Here is a 21106-nt window from a genome sequence, read left to right as displayed (position 1 = left end):
TATTGTGTCAATTTCATCTCAGCGCAAACACCAAACGTTCAGCACCTGGTCTTTTTATACAATTCCATAATTATCTTGTTATCCCAGGGAACAATACTACTCAATGTTACTTAATCAACAAACCTATATACTCACTGTTTAATATGGAAATAACATGATATATACGCAATGAACTACTAATGTAAAAGCGAGACTTTTAGATTTTCATTGTTCATCAGTGAACAATGTGCAGTATACATGTATACTGTATATTTATGAGTACTGTGATCCCCACATGTTCTGTGATGTAAAAGCTGGAGATGATCAAATCACATCAACGCCCCCAGCAACCCAACCAAAAAACCTTGTGAGAAGCACATGAGATACAGCCTAAACATTTTGTAGTACTTGTAGTACTCATCAAAGAATCTATATATATTTAATCAGAGAACTACTGAATGCTTAAAAGTTTTATTTTAACATTTAATTTACTAATTTATTCCAGAAGTAGTTGGGAAGAGAACAAGTGGACATAAAGTAGGTTCCCAAGAGAAGCCAGGTGGAATTGTATTTAAATTCCAATGACCGTGAAACGTAAAATAAATCCAACAATGTCTTCCGAGTTTTATTTTACCTTTTTACTTTTATGTGCTTTACGTTTATACATAAAAAGTCTAAATGAGTGCATTTATGTTTCTAACACACTGCTGTTATTATTATTGCTAGCATGATATTATTTTTCTAAAAAAATACTTTCTTCTCATTGTAATTTCTTAACAGCCTGTGTCTAAGAAAACATTGTGTTTGCTATGACCTCTCGGGATGATCCTCTTTCAGCCTTTTTTAAGATTTCAGTTTTCCGTGTAGTTTTTGGAGGCTTGGATGGGATGCATTCCTTTTCTGGTTTCCGAGTTCATTTTGTATTTAATTCTTCTCCTCTTAGTAATCAAAGCCAGGAATGGGCCTTGTTTTAAATCAAATCACATTGGCGAAAACTGAGAGAATAATAATCAACAAAGGTGAAAACCAACTGCCTTGATTTATCCTCAAATAAAAGCAGCTTGAAATACTGATAATATAAACCCCATTTTTTTTTGTTTGAGCATTATAGTCACGAAAGGCCTAGTTTACCAGTTATGATCTTTTTGCTATGTCTAGTAATAGATACCTCCAGGGTGGTAATATCATATAGCCCTTCGAAATAAGGTTATTGCTATATTGACACTATACAAATCAATGTCATCTGATTCTTCTCAGGTTGAGTCCCTTTATACTCTGTAATAAGCCTCTCAGTATTAATCCACCAATCAGAAATCTCAACACTGCCACATGCCGATGAATGTTTGAGTATTAAGATAAAATACCGCAATGGATTCTAAAGTTTTTAATATTAACTGGTAATGTAATACTTCTTTTTATTTTCATCCAGAGGGATAGAGAATTTTGCACGCCAGACTAGGGGACTTAAAAAGGTTATAATATCTGGGGGGCAATTTTCCACTCTCCTATTATAATAAAGCATGACTTATTTAATTTAGTAAGGTCAAAAATTGACTTCATAATTGCTGTTTCTGTAAGTATGGCAGTTTTGTTTTACCCTTTTATACTGGAATATAATTTAACTTGAATGTCCATTTAGGAGTAGATATTTAACTTAATAGAAGGGTTATGTTTAGACTGTGCTAAGCACTGTCCCTAGTCACCTTGCTTAAGCTGAAAAACCTCTTAGGCTGTAACATTGCTCCTTCACCTGTAAAATGTCTGAAGCTTCTCTGTAAAACTTGACATGAGACACCCTACAAGAGATTTTAGCTTTACTTAAAATGGAATTCCTCTGACTAGAAAAGTCTTTACTGCTCAACAAAAGTTTTTGTTTATTATAAGACCAAATGCTAATCTTCTTTATTGTCTATCTATGAAGAATGCTAAAAGGCATCACAGAGATCTGACACTGATGATGCTCACACTTCAAATCAGCTGCTTCAATCATACATTTTCACAAAATTAACTGGAATTGAAGAAAACTAACATACACTGAAATACTGTTTGTATCTCATTTTATGGTTTTAAGCTATCATAAATGCTTAATAATTTGCTGCAGACATGTCTCTAATACCAGAGGACAAACATGCAGTATTTCTTAGGCCCTGTTGAACTGAATTTACACTGCAGTGCTCTTTTGATGCAGTGTAACACTGACTGAGAAGGTGTGCATGTGCCTGCTATTCCTGGACTGGAAAGTATCTCAGCCTATCCTGCAAAAACCTTTTGTAAAGCAACACAACCGTGGAAACCTAAAGCACTTTGTGCGTTAGTTTCCAGGTCACAGAGGTGAATGACAGGGCAATAAGATGATGTCAGGCGAGAGTAAAGGATGTTTGTTTAACTAGGCGAGCTACCAGCAAATACAAAGCATTAAATGTCTTGATGGAGACAATGAAAGGCTGTCTCTTTCATTGCTGAAATGGCTCTCTTCTGGCAAATGTCCTTTTTCTGCAGGTCAGGCCAGTGGCTGGAGGGGATGACGATAGAATGGCAGTCAGGCAGGGTGTCCCGAGAGAAGACAAATTTACCAGTTTGCCTTTGTCAGGAAAGATTATTTTTGCTTAGTAATAATACCCCTGGGATAAATTGGGCAGGAATTCTATCAGCTATGGTGCACATAACGTGCAATATAGGATGAATCCAGATAAAGATGCTGCCTTGTGTAATTGCAGCAATTAGAACAGCACATATTTTGGCTAAAATGGCCATAATATCTGTATTGGGGGAACAAAATAATTGACTGTATTTTTTTTTCTTTTTTAAAAAAAGCCTTATTTTATTTTATACCACTTCCCGTGGGGGATTTAAGTTCGTTTAGATGGTTTGCCCTTTTTAAAATAGCAGTGTAGCAGAATTCAGAGCTTGTTCCGTGACTTTTTGGAAGTCTTGACTCCCAAAACGGATGGCAGGTTGTTGGAATGCAGCTCTTTCAGAAAATAAATAAAGAAAAACTGAAAGCCACCTGGTATTGTTTTACTTCATGGTCTATCAAGTGATCATTAGTAGTGTTGGAAACAAATGTTGCATCATTGCATTGTATATGACTCCCTTATGTTTACTCTTTTCTGGTTTGCTTCTGCCCAATCATGGTGCCATCATGGTGTTGTCAAAAGAACATTATTTCATGGCAATAGCTGTGGCTCTTAATACAACACTATTGTCTACTAATCAGCAACAAAACTAAAACATTAAACTATCCTTTGAATGGTAAAACAATACCAGTCTTTTGTTCTGAGGCTTATAGTGTAATAAATTGCAAAGCTATGTGAAAAATATGTATTTGTTTAGGACAATATGTTTAAAACCCCTGTGAGTCCATGTGTAAGGGCTCCTGGATCACGGCAATCTTCGGAATTTATTATCAGTATCTGCATTTTGTAAAGTAGCTCCTTTTTTTTAAATTAAAGAAGCGATTTTCCCTGATGTAATATCTCAAAGGGGATGCTCTGTGGATTTCGTTTCTAATAAAGAGTGCTGCAATACTGTATTAAGCTCCCTGTCATTTAAATGGGGTATTGCCTGCAAACATGATGTTATCGCTTGCTTTGGGAGTCAAAATACACAGAAAAGATAGAACATGTAATGCAATTTAAACTAAAAATCTCTACATATACATATATATGTATATAATCACTTTGCCTAGGAGATCTGTGAACTGTGTTTGTACTGTTTAGAGGAAATTAAACCTGTAGTAACTGGCACGTTTTGTGATTCTTACCCTGAGCAGATAGTTCACTAAGCTGTATGGCATATTGATTTCTTGTTGTGAAGTGCGCTGTTCAAGCTCCATTTAAGATTTTCATCTTGCATGTAGCCCTGAGCACATCATAGCACCATAAATTAGGGAAATTGCACATTTATCACAAATGTTATTTTAAGATACTTTGTAAACGTGGCGGCTGGAAGATCTACAGTGTGCTTAACAAGCCAGTGCTCCGGTGGGGTAACGGCCAGGTCAGCAGCACACACCTGTGATTTAAAAGCTTGCCAGTATTTTTCACATTAGTTTTGTGGAATTTATAAGTCTACTAAATTAGCATGTCTTTAATAGACTATTCCTGGGCAGACCTGATATGAATTACAAGGCATGTAAATAAATGTGTAGAGTAAGGCATCTGAAAAAAAAACAAGAATTTTTTTTATCAAGAATAACCCACCAGCTTTCATTTTAATTGATTTAAGGAGAGCCTTATTGTGGCTGTGACACATCCAATAAACATATTTGTCCTTGTATTGTATTCTTTAAATGAAAAGTGTGCAACCAAAAATGCCTGTGCAGAGTGTAGGTTCTGAAACTGTTCTGGATATTATTTTTTTAAATTTGCTTTGCTTTAAAACGTGCATTTATGCACTGTAGAATACTTGCTTCAGGAAGCTTTTGAATGTTTCTGGAAGTGAAAAATAGGTTAAAACAAACTAAAAATGTGCATAAATAAAAAAATACCTAACTAAATTAGCCCAATAGTACCTATACAATGCAAGCTAGTCCCTAAAATTGTATATTATAATTCTTCCTGGTTTTGAAATTATGGGTACTTACACTGTACCACTTATTAAAAAAATAATTTATAAGATGAAAATTAAATATGAAAATAAGTATTTGAAAATGACTGCAGTACCTACTGTATTCTCAGAACTCTCTAGTGCAAAGTGCTTCTGGTCTATAATCTCACATAATATAATAAGAAAGAAGAGGCTACTGATGGCTACAGTATTTGTCTCTGGGACTGTTGTTCTGAACCTTAATAGGCACCACAAAAGCACAGACCCAGATGTGAGGGAAAGAAAATGGCTTTTTACACTTCAATTTCACGCATATTTTCTTTGTAATTAATGGGAACCTTAAATACAGTGCCAGACTTAAGCTTCCCTGGTGACATTTTAAAACACAACAGCACCTTGTCACTTCAGATGAAGTTTTCTTACCTGCACCATTATGGCAGGCCTGACTAGAAACATATTCAGCAACTTAACAAAGAAAACACACATGAAATGTTAAGTCCTATTAATTTGAATTCTGATATTATTTTACTTACTTCCAGGCAGCTGCCAAAGATTGAAAGGCCTGGAGCTATTTTTTGCAGCCTGCGAATTTTGAATTGTTAATCCATGTAATATGGGACATCAAAGTCATGTGGTCTTCAAATGCAACATTGTTGTTAACTTCAATCCCCCACCCCCCCCCAGAAAAAGATGCACAAAATAATATGTTGGGAAGATTGCAAATAAGAGTGCCTAATAACAGAAATATTAATAAAATCATGAAAATCAGGGTTTATGCAGTTTTGTGTATGCAAAAACCATAGTTAACATGTCACATATGTCTTAATATCTCTTATTATTAATTTGCTGACTCTTGAAGAAATAATACTGTCACATTTTGCCTAGAAGCATCAGGGGCTCACTAAATACAATACTTTTTTATATTTTGGGGGAAAAATGAAAAACTGTCCTAATTCACAAAGTCTTCAGCTGAACACAATATTATTTAAATTTTGGATCTCAATCGCTTCAGCAAAGAATGTTTTTTAATGGTGCATTTACACCAGTACTAGAGTGCTTAGTCATGTATTTAGCACAATTATACAGTATTTCCCCATTCATAACAGATGCTCAGTTTTAATGCAAATAGATTAAACCTCTACCTCCTTAAAAACTGAAACTACTTAATTTGTTTTAACTAGCAGAAAACTTGACCCCACAAACTTGTTCATTGATTTTTCTCATAATGTGTTTCTTAGTGTATGAAATAGCCCAGTAATCTTTAACTGTTTACAATGCTGCTTAACATGTAAAGAGGATTTTTAGTGCCACCTTCCTAGGGTGTAAATTTGGATTTAGTGGCCTCAGAATTTGTACAAGCACTGCACTTTCCATGGTAAAGTTCGCTGAAACATCTGTGATTTATGTGCACAGTGCAGTGCCTGCCAGTTCCTGCCAGATGAAGAAAACTACTCAAGCTCTCGTCACAGAGACACGGAACACAATTTAATTTTAATGTGCTCATTAGCCATAGCACATTGCAGACATAATTGTGAACCCGACACAAAATTATTGCAAAAAACATTTTAATGCTGCAGTAGAAAAAAGGTTATATGAAGTCATATAATGGGTGCTTCATTGTCAACAACAAAAACAGGGCACAGAGTGCATAACAGTGTCTGTGCTGTTTACATGCCAATATTTTATACATAGATTCTCATATGGTGTCAGCTGTCAGTTACGTCTGCAAATTAACTGCCAAAAATGTAGCAGAACAGAGTCACTCAGTGTGCTGGTAACCATGGGTTACCTTTCATATGCCTAAAGATAAAGCAGCAGTGGAATCATGGGAGAATAATTAGACAGAACAAAAAGTTACCAATCAAAAAGGCATTCTACAATATGAAATAACAACCAAGAGTGCTTATAAATAAGAGGTTACATCATGGAATGCCTTATAACTTCATAAAGTAACATCTTTTGTACAAACTTTTTTTCTCTTATTTTTTTATGTTCAAGAAATAACAGTACAATTTGTACTAGAGGTTTAACCCTTTGAGCACGAGGCTGAAATAAAAGTTTTAAAAGTGTTTTTTTTTATTAAATAACATTTTACAAAACTATTGTGCAAAACAATTTCATTAACGTCTTCATATATTGTGCACCAGCAGATAGTCATAGTCTTCTTAAATTAAAAAATATAAAAATGATGCATAATTTAGACAGGAACTGGTATATATTTATATATACATTTTTCTTTTCTTTTTACACAGACCTGAATTAATGAAGGCCCCTGATTTAATGTTAAACATGACTGAAATTTTGGATCCATTTAGCTTTGCATTTAATACATCTATACCTATACAAGACCTCAATATTGGATTATGCTCCATGGAACTGACAATGGCCCAATTTTTTGCTAATATTTTGATCTTTATGCCAATCCACAAGTTAAACATTTTTCCTCTAGATTTTGGTTTCGAAAATGAACAGAGAAGTGCTTCGCCGTACTCAGAGGGTTAAATGTTAGAGGCTGATACCAGCACACTTAGGTCACGCAAAACAAAATAAAAGTGCACCAGATTTAGTTATTAAATGCTTAACTAAATTGTCCATTAATGCATGCAGCTTAATGCATCTCAAGGATGCAAAGAAACTAAATCCAATTTACACAAATTCCAAACACATACCACTTCATTTTTTTACCTTCATATTTTACCAGTAACAACAGCTGATTATGCAGCACCTCTATATTAAACACTGTACAATTAGAAAATAAATTTTAAAAAATAAGGAAAGAACAACGTTTTGGGCCAGAGATGTCTCCTCTGGAGATAAATCAAAAACATGTGCCAAAACTAAACAGTAGCTTTATGGCATCATTGTGCAGTTTTTGTTTTATTAAAAGGCTAGTGAAAGCCTAGTTCCTTGAGGCCAGTGCTACTGTTTCTCCAGTTCGGCCACATACATGAGGTGATCCTCAGGAGACTTGCCATGAGTTTTGCTGAGGTGAAGCTTGACAGCATGTTTGCTTGCAAAAGTCCGGTTGCAGAGCTTACACTGGTAAGAGGTGCCACTCTCCTCCTCTGGGGAGGAAGCTGGAATCAGTTTTTCAGAGAGGCTTTTCGTATGTGTGATCTGGCTATTGATTTGTTCACTGGACAGTTTGGACAAGTCCCTCAACCTGAAACCCAGGTGAGACTCTAGGTGATTAATGTATGTGGAGGGAGTCCGGATTTGTGAAGCACAGTCATTACAGAAGAACACTGGGTGTCCTGAGTCCAGGTTCTTTAGGAACTTGGTTCCACCTGTCCTTCTCAGCTGGTACTTTACATTGGCTAGCCAGTGGCTTATGGTGGTCATGGAGAGTCCTGTAAACCTTGAGATGTGCATCCTCTCTTGGGGACTAAGGTCTGACATGATGTACTTCCCATCTGATGTTTGCCTCAAGCTGGCAGCAAACTGGGCCTGAAGGATAAGCAGGTGCTGGGGGTTCCAGTTAGACTGGCGCCCCTTGCGTTTCTGGGCTGGGGAGATCTCCTCTGGCTCCTCAAGGGTAGTGCCATCCACATCTGACTTCTCAGACAGGCTGGTAGGTGTAGAGGATTTTGATGTGTGACTTTCTGTCAGATTCCTCAGCATATCAGAGATATCTGACAAGGCATTCTCGCGTAGCGGGGAGTTTGACATGAATGACACGACTGCAGATGTCTTTGCTGTTGTCACTGCGGATGAAGGAGAAGCAGACGATGTCGATGTGGATGACAAAAGCGCTGAACCCAAAGAGCAGCTTTTGTCACTCTTGCCTTTCGTCAAATCTATAGGCTGGTCATTGTTGACATGATAGAAATAGCGGTCCAAATTCTCTGCTTTTTTGGTCTGGATGGGTGGAGTGGCTACTGCAGCTTTTTCTGCCAGGCTGTTGCTCATTTTGAAGAGCATACTCATAGGGTCCAGGGCGGGGAGTGCTGGCTTGGCAGCTTTGCCCAGGTGGACATTCATTACAGACTGAAGCGCACTTAAAGGGTTAACAAAGGGCTGCTCAGGAGGGTGGTCAGTGATAATGGCAGTGCTGCTACATATACTAGCGGCAGGGAGTTTTACAGAGTCTGTCCCATTCTCAACGGATTCTTTTGTGAGGGCCTCATTGTTCATGTTACTGCCTGCATTGCCCTCGGGGCTTTTAGCTCTGCTTTCTTTCGGGGAATCGCCTTTTGTAGACTCTCCAGGTTCACTGCTGCAAGGGGAAGGTGTCATTCGCCTCAGGGGAGACGTCTTCACCTCAGGCTCCTTCATTTTCTCTTCCACTTTGGCCACCTTCTCTGTGACTTTTTTAACCAGTTCTTCCATGGCATGGAAATTATTTTTTGGCAGAGGTGAGGTCTGGCTGCTAGGTGGAGAGACTAGTGGCTGGCTTTTGGTGGGGGATAAAATTTCTCCGCCTGTAAACATGCATTTTAAAGGAGAGCTTTTCCCAGATGACCCCAGTGACAGTTTCATGATATTGGGGAGCTGATAAGCAGCATGGATGCTAGGGTAACCACCCCAGCTTGGGGCACCGTTCTGCGCTTTATTAATAGCAGATGTCACTGTGTTTTCGAGTGACTTCAGGATGTCAAATCCTCCCTTAGGGCTCTCCTCCAGGTCATCTTCTGTCAGGTAGTTGTATTTGGAGGAGATGTCAAACTTCTCCTCCTCCTCATCTGGCTTCTTTTCTTTAATAAACTCCTTAGTACACTCTTCTTCTTTCTCTTCTTTCTTTATCTCTACACTCAGCTTTGGGGAGACACTGGATGGTGCAGCAGCCGGGGGGGAGAAAGTTGTGGCAGCTAAAGGAACAGACTGAACTTTTTCCTCAGCAGGGGTGGTTGGCACTGGTGTAGCAGGGGCTTCCACAATGGGCCTGCCTTTCTTGATTGCTGAATTGGTCACCTTAATGAAGTGACCTGTTACCATCATGTGTGCAGTCAGTTCTTGCAGTGTGTCATGGGAACTCCCACATTCCATGCACTTGAGAATCTGGGATTTCCGTGATTCAAATTGCCAGGCATAGCTGGCACCATTCTGATGTCCGTAACGGTTGTTTGGAGTAATGTAGGGATTGGAGGCCTTCTGAAGGGCATCACTGGGGTCTGTTAAGGAAGGTTTGGGTGTCCCTGCTGAGGAATCCGGGGAGCTGGGGAGGTCCAGCTCAATGGGGGCCCTTTTTCGGGTTGAGGAGATTATTTTGGCTGCCACAGGGGTCACAGGCTCCTTGAGAGGCACTTTCTGGTAGTGTTTCGTCTTGATCATGTGGACGCTGAGGTCCTGCAAAGACTCAAAGGAGTGGCCACAATACATGCACTTGAGGACCTTCTGAGCATCCTCTTTACCTTCCATCTCTAGCAAGGAGCGTTTACGTGGCTTGGACCAGCGCTTAGGGTTGTTGTTGTCTGTCTCGTGGTTGTCATCGCGGTAATGGCCAGTCTCATTCATGTGTACTGTCAGCTCCACCAGCGTATCATAGGCAGCACTGCAGTCTTTGCAACGGAATTTGCTGGCACCAGTGAAGATGGAACCATACAGTTTGCTGCTTTGCCGATAGAGCTGGACAGTGCTGAAAAGGCTGGGTTCAGGGTGGAGCCTGTTCTGAGAAACTTGCTGCAATGTTTTCGCCATGGCGGACTGGTGCCAGTCAAAGCTGCCACTACCACAGCTACTGCTGCTGCTACTGCTGCTGCTGCTGCTGCTGCCCTGGGGTTTATCAGCTGCACCCTGGCTGAGGTTCAGGTTTAGAGAAGACCAGTAGGAGTTGGTCAGGAAGGTATTGTAGATTGCCTTCATCTGTTCAAGGCTGTCTGCGGCTGGGGTGTCTTCGCTTGAGACTAGTGCCTCTTTGCTCTCCTCCTCATTTTTAACCGAAGCACTCTCAAAGTCTGACATGCGGTCACTGGCTTCACTCAGATGTGACTCGCTGTCCATTTCATGGCTGGAGAACTCCGCGGCAGGGGAGTCCTGGTAGCTCTGGGAGTCTTTTAAGAAGTCCTTTTCTGAGCACATGTACTTCACGGGGGGTTCCTCTTCCACAGCAGAGTCATCTCCTTCAAGCTCTTCATCCACCAACGCTGCAGCCTTTAGCTCATCTGGAACATAGGCTGGAATGGAAAAAAAAATCAACTGAGAGTTGCACAGAGAGAGGAGCATTCAGAAATGGCAACAGCAACACAAGCCTAGGTTAAAATGTTACCTTAAGACTGAAACATCATTCATTTTTCTGTACTAATGTGGTTTACTTGTATTGTTATTTTAATAATCACCCCCTCACCCTTCATATATTTATATTCTTGCAGTGAAGAATAAAGTTTTCTCTCTTCTTCATTCTTTCACAGCAAAAAAGAAAAAAAAATCTCTTCTCTTCAAACATAATTTGCCACCTTATTCTTCTCAAGGGGCAACAGCTTGAAATTAAAACTAAATTTGAAATTAATGAAGCACATTCTGGAGGTGGCATTCATTTCTAAAGTAATAAATTACTTGTATCAACCTCAGAGACAGCAGTTCCTGTCTGTCAATTAATATGTCTTATGCTTCTTCTACCTCTAATGCATTTCTTAACAGACAGATTCACAATTTAAATTAAGCATGCATTTTCACTCATTACAGTTCTGGAGCTCATTTTTTTAAGTAAAATGAATGTATATAAATTTCAATAACAAATCTTGCCAACCACATACATTTACATCAATTATAAGAAATTCAAACATTTCGACTCCCAGGCCTTTTTTATTATTATTTCCTGCAGAGATGAAGATCTTCATAACATGCAGTGATTATTTACTTTTTATTCTGCATGTTCCCAGTTAAGACCACTTAACCGTTAGTATGCATGGTAGTTCTTACTGGAAAAACATCCCAACTTATATGTTCTTTCATGTTTCATGTTCTAGGGGTTTTTTTGTGCAACATTAAAAGCTTTAAACCCTTATTTCTGTCCTGGTTACAAAGGTCAGATCATTGTTATTTTTTTTTTATATTTACGCTGATGAGCTTATGAATGCAGCACAAAATACCTGACACTGGACGAAAAAAGATCACAAATACATTGTGCTGCAACTAATCACTTGGTCGGACAGACATGTAAACCAAAGGAAGGAAGACACTGAACAGAACTCTTTCTCTGTGGACATAAATTTAATCATGTTTACTACAACTACAGCCCTTGCACTGTTCAGCCCATCCCATTCTGTTCATCATCGAGTGAGTATCTTTCTTGCAAACTGCTAGGAAAGCAATATTACAGCTGGGTGCAATATCAACTGGGTGCAATTAAAGAATTCTACTACTGTACATATGCTGGTTAACCTGACTAGCACAATATGCACTGTAAAATTACCTTCAGTGTTTCAGATATGCATGAGTCTGCAGTAAGGCAGATCCATCTTATTTTCTCACATTTAGTTTCTGCGTATTGTAAACTTGAACTAAACAGATGGAGACGTAAAATAGCATAAGAGCCTCCTAACTCTTTTCTGTAACATGTGTGAAAATTGGATTTTGATAGTTTAGAAAGACAGATTTCTGAATAACGAGAAGCGGACTATATAACTTGTAGCTCAGGACTTCTCCTAAACACTGCAGCTTTTCCCCCATGTTAAGATACGAGCTGCTGAAAGCCAGACTGCACCTGCCAGCCACAACACTTCTTATTTTCCTGATTTTTTATTCTCCTGCTGAAGAGTTTCCCTAAAACTGTATGTACTGTATCAACATTGACACTAAAAACATTGCCATTGAAAGGTTATGCATTTGTTGCTTTTGGCAGGGAGGTATTAGATAAACAGAGGTAAATACGGATCTGATGCAGCCTACCCAAAGCAAAATGTATGCCTGGAGGCATTCCAGTCTTTGTATTTCTTTGTTATACATATTCCTCTTTACATCCCATACACTGTTATGAAAGTGAGTCTATTAGGTGACTAAAACCCACATTTTGTTACCTAGACTAACCATGTCTGACTTGAAAAACTCCTACGTTGAACAACGTTTCTTTTAGATTTGATTCCATAATGTCTGATAATTACATTCTTTTTTTGTGTTTTTCATAGATAAACAGAATAAAATAAAGTACCTTTCTCAGAGGATATTTACAAATACGATACACAAAATAATTCTGTTATTAATTGTCCATATTTTTTATTTGATCAGATTGGATTTACTCATAATATGGTACTGAGCAAAGCAAAATTATTTGCGTTGGAAAAAGCTGTGCTTGGTTGCTCTGGCCATCGAGACGAAAATGAAACTGAAGTATGTGCACATTAAAAAAGGCAAATATGAAATTTCTGTAAATTCGTCTAGTGACATATGAATTCTACCAACACGGTTTTCCCGGAGTTTACAAATGTAAATATTTTATGTAAAATTGTTCAAAACCAAAAATGAAGATGCAAGTTAACTTCACCTTTTACTTATTTTCATAATTTATATAGCCTGCTAAAAATTAAATGCAGGATCAAATACTCCCCAGATATTCCTCTTTTTATCTCCAAATGACAAACTAATCACCCAGTTGCTTGGAAACTGAGCATTTGAATGCCATTATCATGGATACATTTTTTCCCTTCAGATTATTAGGTTAGCATATTTTAACATACACATGGTTCTTGTAGGTGTCAAACAATTTAAGTCCATGCTTATTTATGAAATGTAGCAATATCTGTGCTGTACAAGTTTAATCATCATCTCTGCTCCAGTTATTTCTTCTACCCCCAAAAAAATCTAAACTTTGCCTCTGGTAAGTAATAAAGAAAGTAATGAGAAATAATGAATGTCTAAAGTGAAATAACTATTCATATATTAATTCACTTCCAGTTTTTCATGTGATACCAAACACAGATATCTCATATTATAAAGACAGTGTCAGTTCAAACAGATACAATTTAAAAGAGAATTATCGAGGAATACTGAGGGACACACAGATGAAGTCATACAGGATCTAGTCTGATTACAGGATGTTTCGTCCACATTTTTCAGATCAATACCAGACCTTTTGGCCATGGCAGAACGAGACAAGCTGTTTAAATGGTTTATTATTGTTGTTTAACAGAAATTAAAGTTTTAAATTAAATATAATACTGTTCCCTGAAAACCCTGACCTTTTCATTGTATCATTTTCTTTGCAAGATTCAGACAGAAGGCGTTACCCACATTTCTACTTCTGTCTTATTTGTATGGACCTTCTTTTTAACACAATCACAGTATTTAATTGTATTTTGATGCTCAGTCACAAATATCTCCACAGCCGTTGTTCATAAGGTTCACTTTTTCTTCTTACACACTGGCCATCTGTTCCAAATCAGTGCAGAACGACAGCTGTTTAAGAGAACAATAGGTCTTACTGATATAATAGGATTGTTGACCACTGTCCAAATTAAGTCTGGCTATGCCTAAGTAATAGTCTGGAGGTAAACAGAACAGTTTTATAATGACTAAATTAAAAATGATAATAAAAGAAATCTTGGAATCTGTAATTATGAGGATATTGAAAATATCAAGTAATATGCAAAAGTTGTATGGGATGCTGAAACAAATGTCGATGTTTAGTTACACATTGAGCCAGCAGACTGCCTGGTTAGTTCACCTTGCTTTGAACTTGGGAGGGAAAGACAGCACAGCATTTACATTTTTAGACATAAAAAATACATAACAAAAACCAGCCATTGGCTCTGAGCCTCAGCATGCTGTTGAGATGGTGAAACTAAAAGGTGTGCACATACAGCATGGAATCGACTCAGAACATTAAGGGCTGGGGCATATCCAAACAGGACCCTGGACTGTCTCCAGGCCACCCTGCATCAAACTGATCGGCCAGACTCTGGGAGCTGCTGGGAACAGCACTGAGCTTCCATCCGACCTACAGTTTTCATGTCTTAAAAATATTTATGCAGGTGTGAAGTTCATCTGAGGGAAAAAATACATTGAAGATTCATCTCAAATTTATCTGTGCTGGACTTGAAACACATTAAGAATATACAGTAGACCTTCTGAACACTTAATAAATTCTTTCTAAAGAAGAACTGGTACATATAGTAGATAGAGAGAACTGGATTATTAGTAATATTTAGAGCACAGTAGTATGTTCTAAGTCATTATTCTAGTTATCAAGCATGTACTATATTTTTAGTTAAATATATTTATATTTTTTTAGTTCAAAATGGTATGCAGGTTTATGCAGAATAAAATTCTATATAATTCTGAGTATTTCTTAGAAATTACAAAGAGCTGACAAATTAGGAATATTCAGAACATTATTAATAAATTATTATATTCAGTTACCTCAGTAACCAACTGTCTTGTTATTAAGCAGTTTTTTACAAGTCAAACAAAATAACTACATTTTATGGGGGGAAAAAACAAGAACAAATGACCCAATAAAGGATTTATAACAGAGTGCTAAATGCATTCTCTAGCTCCTTTTACTTTACTGCTGTGTTAGAGTACATTGTAAATATATTGAGGTGTTTAGAAAAAATGGGATTTCCTAAGCTCATCCACCATAATTTACAGGGTAACAAATCAAGTGTTTTGTTTTCAGTCTTTTAAATTTAATGTTAGATCATAAAAAATAATAATAAACTAATCTAATGGGCAGATGTTCAAAATTGTACTCATTTTATAATGGTCAAACAATAAATCTGTTTTAATATTTATTTTCCTAAATAAATTATATTATGTACAATATATAAAGTTATAAGTGTATAATACAGTTATATTTTAATAGTTTTAAGTATTTTAAATAGATTTAATATAAAACAATCTTCATAATATAAAGTGTGGATAATTGTTTTGCGTTAAGCAAACTGAATTATAAAAAAAATTAATTCCAATGTCATAATAAATTCTTAAGCATTTTTAATTCACTTGTACTTTTCACAGAAGTATCATTTTTCATCTCAATACATGTTAATAGAAGTAACAGTCAAGGACATCTGTATATATCCAATGCCGTTTCACATGGTTTAGTCCACCAGTCTAAGAAAAACTACAATAAGTGGACAACATCTGCATTTATTACAGGGTAGTTATTGATTTCAGATAGAGAATTCTGTGACACTTCTGCACACAGAAATAAACAGAATGAACAACTTCAATAATTAGTGACATCTCACTGTTTCTTTCTGCAATCCACACCAAGCATTTAACATAAAACATTAAAAATACATTAAATTCAGACATCACCTTATAATTTAAAACATATGATTGTTCTATGAGATCTAACCTAAATGATTTCTAATATATTTTAAACAAAATATACAAGAAAACAATCTTTTTATATTGCCTAAAAATATTAATTGAATCTATATAATGATATTAATGTTACTAACGATTGCTGCTAGAATATATACGATGATCATAAGGAATTTAACTTCAGAAATTATTATTATGATTTCATGTTTTGAGTTGTCTAACTTCAAAGGCACACAATGCTATTGTATTCATGTTCTTTACTTGACCATCTTGAGAAATAAACTAGGATGGATAACTACTGATGTTCACTGGGGAATTACTTAATAAATAGTTAAAGATGACCGGTGGACCTTCATAAGTATTAAGTCACTTTTTCCATGCAAATCTTTAACATTAGCAAGGGTGTGGAGTGGCTGAGAGAATTTGTTATAGCCACTGGTTTTTTTATTTTTTGTGACTTTTTTATGTCAGAATAAGAGTAAATACACATAAGACTGAACATGCTATATATAGCATCAGATGCCACATATCTAATTTAAAATACCTCTCCTTAATACATTATGTCAGCCACTGGAATGTGGAACTATTACAGTAAAAATGGTTTTCCCTGTAATATACTGTAGCCTTACAAGTCTCCATTATATAAAATCCCCGCTCCTCTGAATCCCATCTCTCCTTCCTTTAACTTGCTACTATCATGACCTGTGTTAATGAAGTTAATTGAATTGAAGATCAATAATGCTTAATTATTGCAATTTGACATTCACAGACAAATGGTCCAGAGATGCAGAAGTGTGTGTGAATTCTCGGCCATGAGGGTGAACGGATAACTGCCTAAGAGGGATCGTACAGGCCTTCCATCGATCCTGGTACAATCGCATCGACCCAGCCCGCTGATGAATGCTGGCTCTTCACAGCTACAAGTAAGCGTTCCATAAGACTACTCTAACCCTTGTCACTGACCACATCTATTTAAGCCGGCACCATAAGAACGTATTGAGATGGATTAAAATATCTGCTGCTGCAGAGAAAGAGAGCAAGAGAAAGTCAGCGAGCGGGAGAACGAGACAGAGACCACACGCGGATGAAGGATTTGGGTATACGTGAGAGGGGTAGACACGATGTTAGGTCACTGCAAGCAAAGTCTTCCGAAGGAAAAAAAACCCCAACTCAAACAGCTTAAAGACTGTGGCTCCACAGTCTATCCACCACATTTCCCTACTGCTGCGCATGAGCTGCGCATTTCATTTTTGTGTGGATGTTCCACTGAAGCTATTACTTCAATATTAATCTGATAAAACCAACATTAAAATGCAATTGATGCAAACTGATTACCGGTGCCCACACTGAGCAAGACATTACAGGACTTCAGTGAGTGCATCTTTAAAATGACATGGTTCCATGTTAAGAGCATATTGTGTGCACGCACACAGCTGTGTCCGCAGCAAAGCAGCTACATGCTGCAATTATTAGTGCACAGCAATGATGAAGAAGAGGTTTAACTCTATTTGTAAGTCCACAGCAATTATGTTGAAATTTTGTAGTGGAATTTTAAACATTCAGCATCCTGGGAACTCATTGAACAGGTACCAGCTTGTAGTATTTTAAAATGGATACTGTTATGCTTTTCAATTCATTCCTAAGACGTTATTAGCTTATATGTAAAGTAATATAAACAGGTTTAAAAGTTACTGTTAGTTACAGCAGTTTGTTTAAAAACGATTTACAGTAGCGGCACAGTTGATAGTAACATAAAAAGATCATTGTAATGAACAACTCCCTTAAATGGTACATAAGTAAATAAATAAATGATACTTTTTAACACAGTTTTTCCATGATTTTAAAAATGATTTTAAAATATGAAGTACTAATGCATTTACCGAACTTAATGTGTCACTATTTTTTTGTTAGACGTTAGAGCTTATTTTGTCAGAAAGCATTACAGAATTTTGACAATATGAAACATACATTTCTCTATAAGTTGACATTAATGCAATATATTTAAGGTTTCACTTGCATATTATAAAATGATGCATATACATAAACAGTTCACAGATTGATAGTGAGCATGAAAACATACTAAACAGAAGCATAAAAATTGGGCCTATATATGCCTATTCATCATAATAGCTGACCATTTATAAAATTTGTAATGACAAAGTGAATGTCGGTGGATTAAGAAATATAACAGGTTTTGAAATGCTGACAATAGAAGGCAGCAGAGGAGTAACGTCAAACTGTAAGATTATGCATAAACACTATTGAGAACACTGCTAATCATCTGCTTATGCCATTCACTTGAAGAGTGTCTGACAGCATATTTACATTAAACACAGCTGACTAGTGGAATCAGAAATGTTGTGAGGATATTTCCTTCTTACATTAAACCTCAAATCAGATGCTTTCAAAACGTTAATGCTCAACAGAAATGCATTCCATTTTCATTAACATTCTGCAGATTTAAAAAACAATTAAGACAAATATTTTAATTCTTTTAGTTCTTGTTTTATAAACCCCGTATTCACAAATAACCCAAACACTAAGGCAGGGCAGGCAATTTGTGCATTATAGTATCATTACTGTCAATACAATTCTAGTTTCTAAAATGTGCCACAAAGCAGAGGAAGAGAAGCATTACTTTGTCCAGTCGATAGTCAATAAAAATCAAAACAGTCTTACCAGTTTAAATATTTAATAAATATTTATATCTAAATGAAATACTGAATACAACACTGAAGGTTTGTGGCTTTGTTTAAACAAGAAAAAATGCACAGTATTTAAGTACCATTTTTTGTACATTATACCACCACTAACTCAGAGAAAAGGGACCAACCCCTATTTAATGCAGCTGTTTAGTATGATTATGTAGTTATAAGCAAAGGCTTAAACTTAAGTGAAAACAGCACTTCAAAACAAACATGTTTCAACACAGATTTGAGCTGACTGCTTGTACCAAGAAGGATAAAGTAACTATCAAATTCAGCCCTTATTCTTAAGGGACAGTAAAATGCTTAACTATCGTTTTGCTTCCAGGCACTATAAACAGATCATATGAATGCCCCTCTGCAAGGAACAAACACAGGTCTTCTGCAGTATGACGATAGCTTGCCAAGGGGACAGTGCAATTATAAAGGCACTGAACAACCTCAAGGGCAGCCCCTCAGTTCTGCACAGCACACTCAACCTTACACATCAAGTAGATCTTTTAAAGCCCTTTCAGTTTAACAGGCCAAAAGCTTGGGCTGTGAAAAGAGAAATAAGAATCACAACTCAATACAGAATAGACTACAGAACAATTTTGATATGATTCACAAATAAGCCTGCAATATGCTTATCTTTTTCAACCTCTCTATTTCACAAATTTGGATATTTTTAACAAACCATTTGAAAAATGCAAGCTATCTAAAATATACTGAGAGGTGGTTGTATCTTGAGTGGCAATTATGAAACAGAAATCGCTTTGTATGCGGTATGAGAAAAAGGAATAGTTCAAGAAAGACTGCACAATGTCATGAAAAATCCAAATTGAATTTGAACTTAAAACAGAGACTTTATACACGTTAGTTATTCTGACTGACTTCTGCAGCCATTCAGTCCTAGAACAGTCATGCATGAAAAAAACAATGCTAATTATTCAGATGTGAAGATCTGTATAACCTACATTAATAATAAAATGATTTAAAATTCTATTGTTGCATTAAGATATAGCATCTAAACACACACTGTAGCCATATCTCCCCCTTACTGTAGCTATATGACATAAAAGCCTTTGTTTAGGGGAAGGGAAGTATTTCAGTGTAAAAAAATAAAAGTTTCTGGCCAACTATGCAGTCACACACCTGCAACATGCTGTTACCAAGAGCACTGCACACATTGGATCTGACTGAAAAACACGAAGTGTGTGTATGGAAAGGAACGGTATCTCTTTAGATCATCTACTACACAAGGCCTCCTTGCCTCAAGAGATCAAATATATTCCGATCACTGTGCAAAACACAGGTTTGTTTGACTGTGTAAAACTATCTTACATTGATGGTGAATACTACATAACCTAGAGCATTTTCAATGAGGGTTAGCATCCCTAGGTAGAGCTGTGTGTGTCTTCTCTCATGTCTAAAGCTTTTCTCAGGTTATTTCTAAAGCAATTTTCTGCTTATTTGCACAATGTAAATTTTTCAACTCTTATTTTCAGACGTACCACACATGTAAACTCTGAAGCCAAAGAACTGGTCCCTGTTAGCAGAAATTCTCTCTCTCTATATATAAAGATTTACTCAGTATCCCACAAAGATTCAAGTTTTAAATGCACAAAACATGCTTTACAACAATAAACATCTGAGGTCCAAAGATAACACTCAAGTAGAATAAATCACACTAGTATGGGAAATCCTGCCATTTCTCAAATCCAGAATTTAAATTATTTTTGACATTGTGAAAAAGGAAATAATAGGGATGGGTTTTTTTTTCTCTGTTGTCATTGCAGTATTCTTCTTCCTCTTCTCAGATTCTAATTCTAAATACATAAAAGGTGATAGAAAATGGTAAAACATGCCCACTTTCAACCAGTTTCACAGCTGTCTGAATAAATAAACGAATCCCTTACCTTTCAAATAAAAATTGTTTTCAAACACTCCTGCCCTCCTGCATGTCTTGTCCAGTTTCAAAAGCTTTTTACATGATTTGATCAGAATGATTAAACAATGCCCTATAACCACAACCCACTGCACTGAGACAGACTTTGACGTACACTGCTCTGGAATTGTTTCCTAGGTAGTTTGTAAAAATTATTTATTTCAACACCAGTTAATTATGATGGGAGTCTTTGCTGAATGCACAAGCATTAAAAAAAGTGCTGATATTTTATGCATCTTTAACTGTAACGTGCTTCCCTGCAGCGCATTGGTAACTCCTTGACATTTAACATTCACTCACAGCAACTATAATAAGGGGGCTGATTGCTTCTTTTGCAGATTCAGTAATTTAATAACTGTGATCAGTTGCATAAATTTACTATACAACCATCTTAAGTTCTCTGCATAAAAAATTGGCAAAACTATAATTTGTTAACAGATTATTGCTGCCAAACCCATTCTGATGAAAGCCTTTCATGGCTTTGCATGTAAAAATGGAGAGTAGCAGAATATTTTTGGCTCATGATTTTGCGAAAATAGCCTTTTAAAAAAATGTTTAAAATAATTGCGATAACGGCCATCCTGTAGACCATTGTGACAAAGGCTTGCTTTTTTAATCATGCACTGGCATGGCCCTTCTGCGTGTCCCTCCATCTCAGAATGTATTATTATTTTTTGAGCTTCAACTCAGTCCTGTTGTGTAGGGTCGCCCAGCACGAGTCAATTAATTAACACTTCCCGAG

General features: G+C 36.7%; 1 protein-coding gene across 2 annotated transcripts in view; it reads right to left on the bottom strand.

Annotated features, from left to right (window-relative positions):
* Positions 1 to 6075: 6075 nt before the first annotated feature.
* tshz3b (teashirt zinc finger homeobox 3b) overlaps positions 6076 to 21106 on the bottom strand; it is a 40161-nt gene continuing 25130 nt past the window's right edge. For both annotated transcript variants that reach the window (XM_015368573.2, XM_006641385.3), the window contains one exon: positions 6076 to 10640. In XM_015368573.2, coding sequence (XP_015224059.1) covers positions 7447 to 10640 — 3194 coding nt within the window. In that variant the 3' untranslated portion in view covers positions 6076 to 7446. The remainder of the gene's footprint in view (positions 10641 to 21106) is intronic.

The sequence above is a fragment of the Lepisosteus oculatus genome, chromosome 20 (assembly GCF_040954835.1).
Source record: "Lepisosteus oculatus isolate fLepOcu1 chromosome 20, fLepOcu1.hap2, whole genome shotgun sequence".
Classification (NCBI taxonomy): domain Eukaryota; kingdom Metazoa; phylum Chordata; class Actinopteri; order Semionotiformes; family Lepisosteidae; genus Lepisosteus; species Lepisosteus oculatus.
This window is presented reverse-complemented; position numbering and strand designations above follow the sequence as displayed.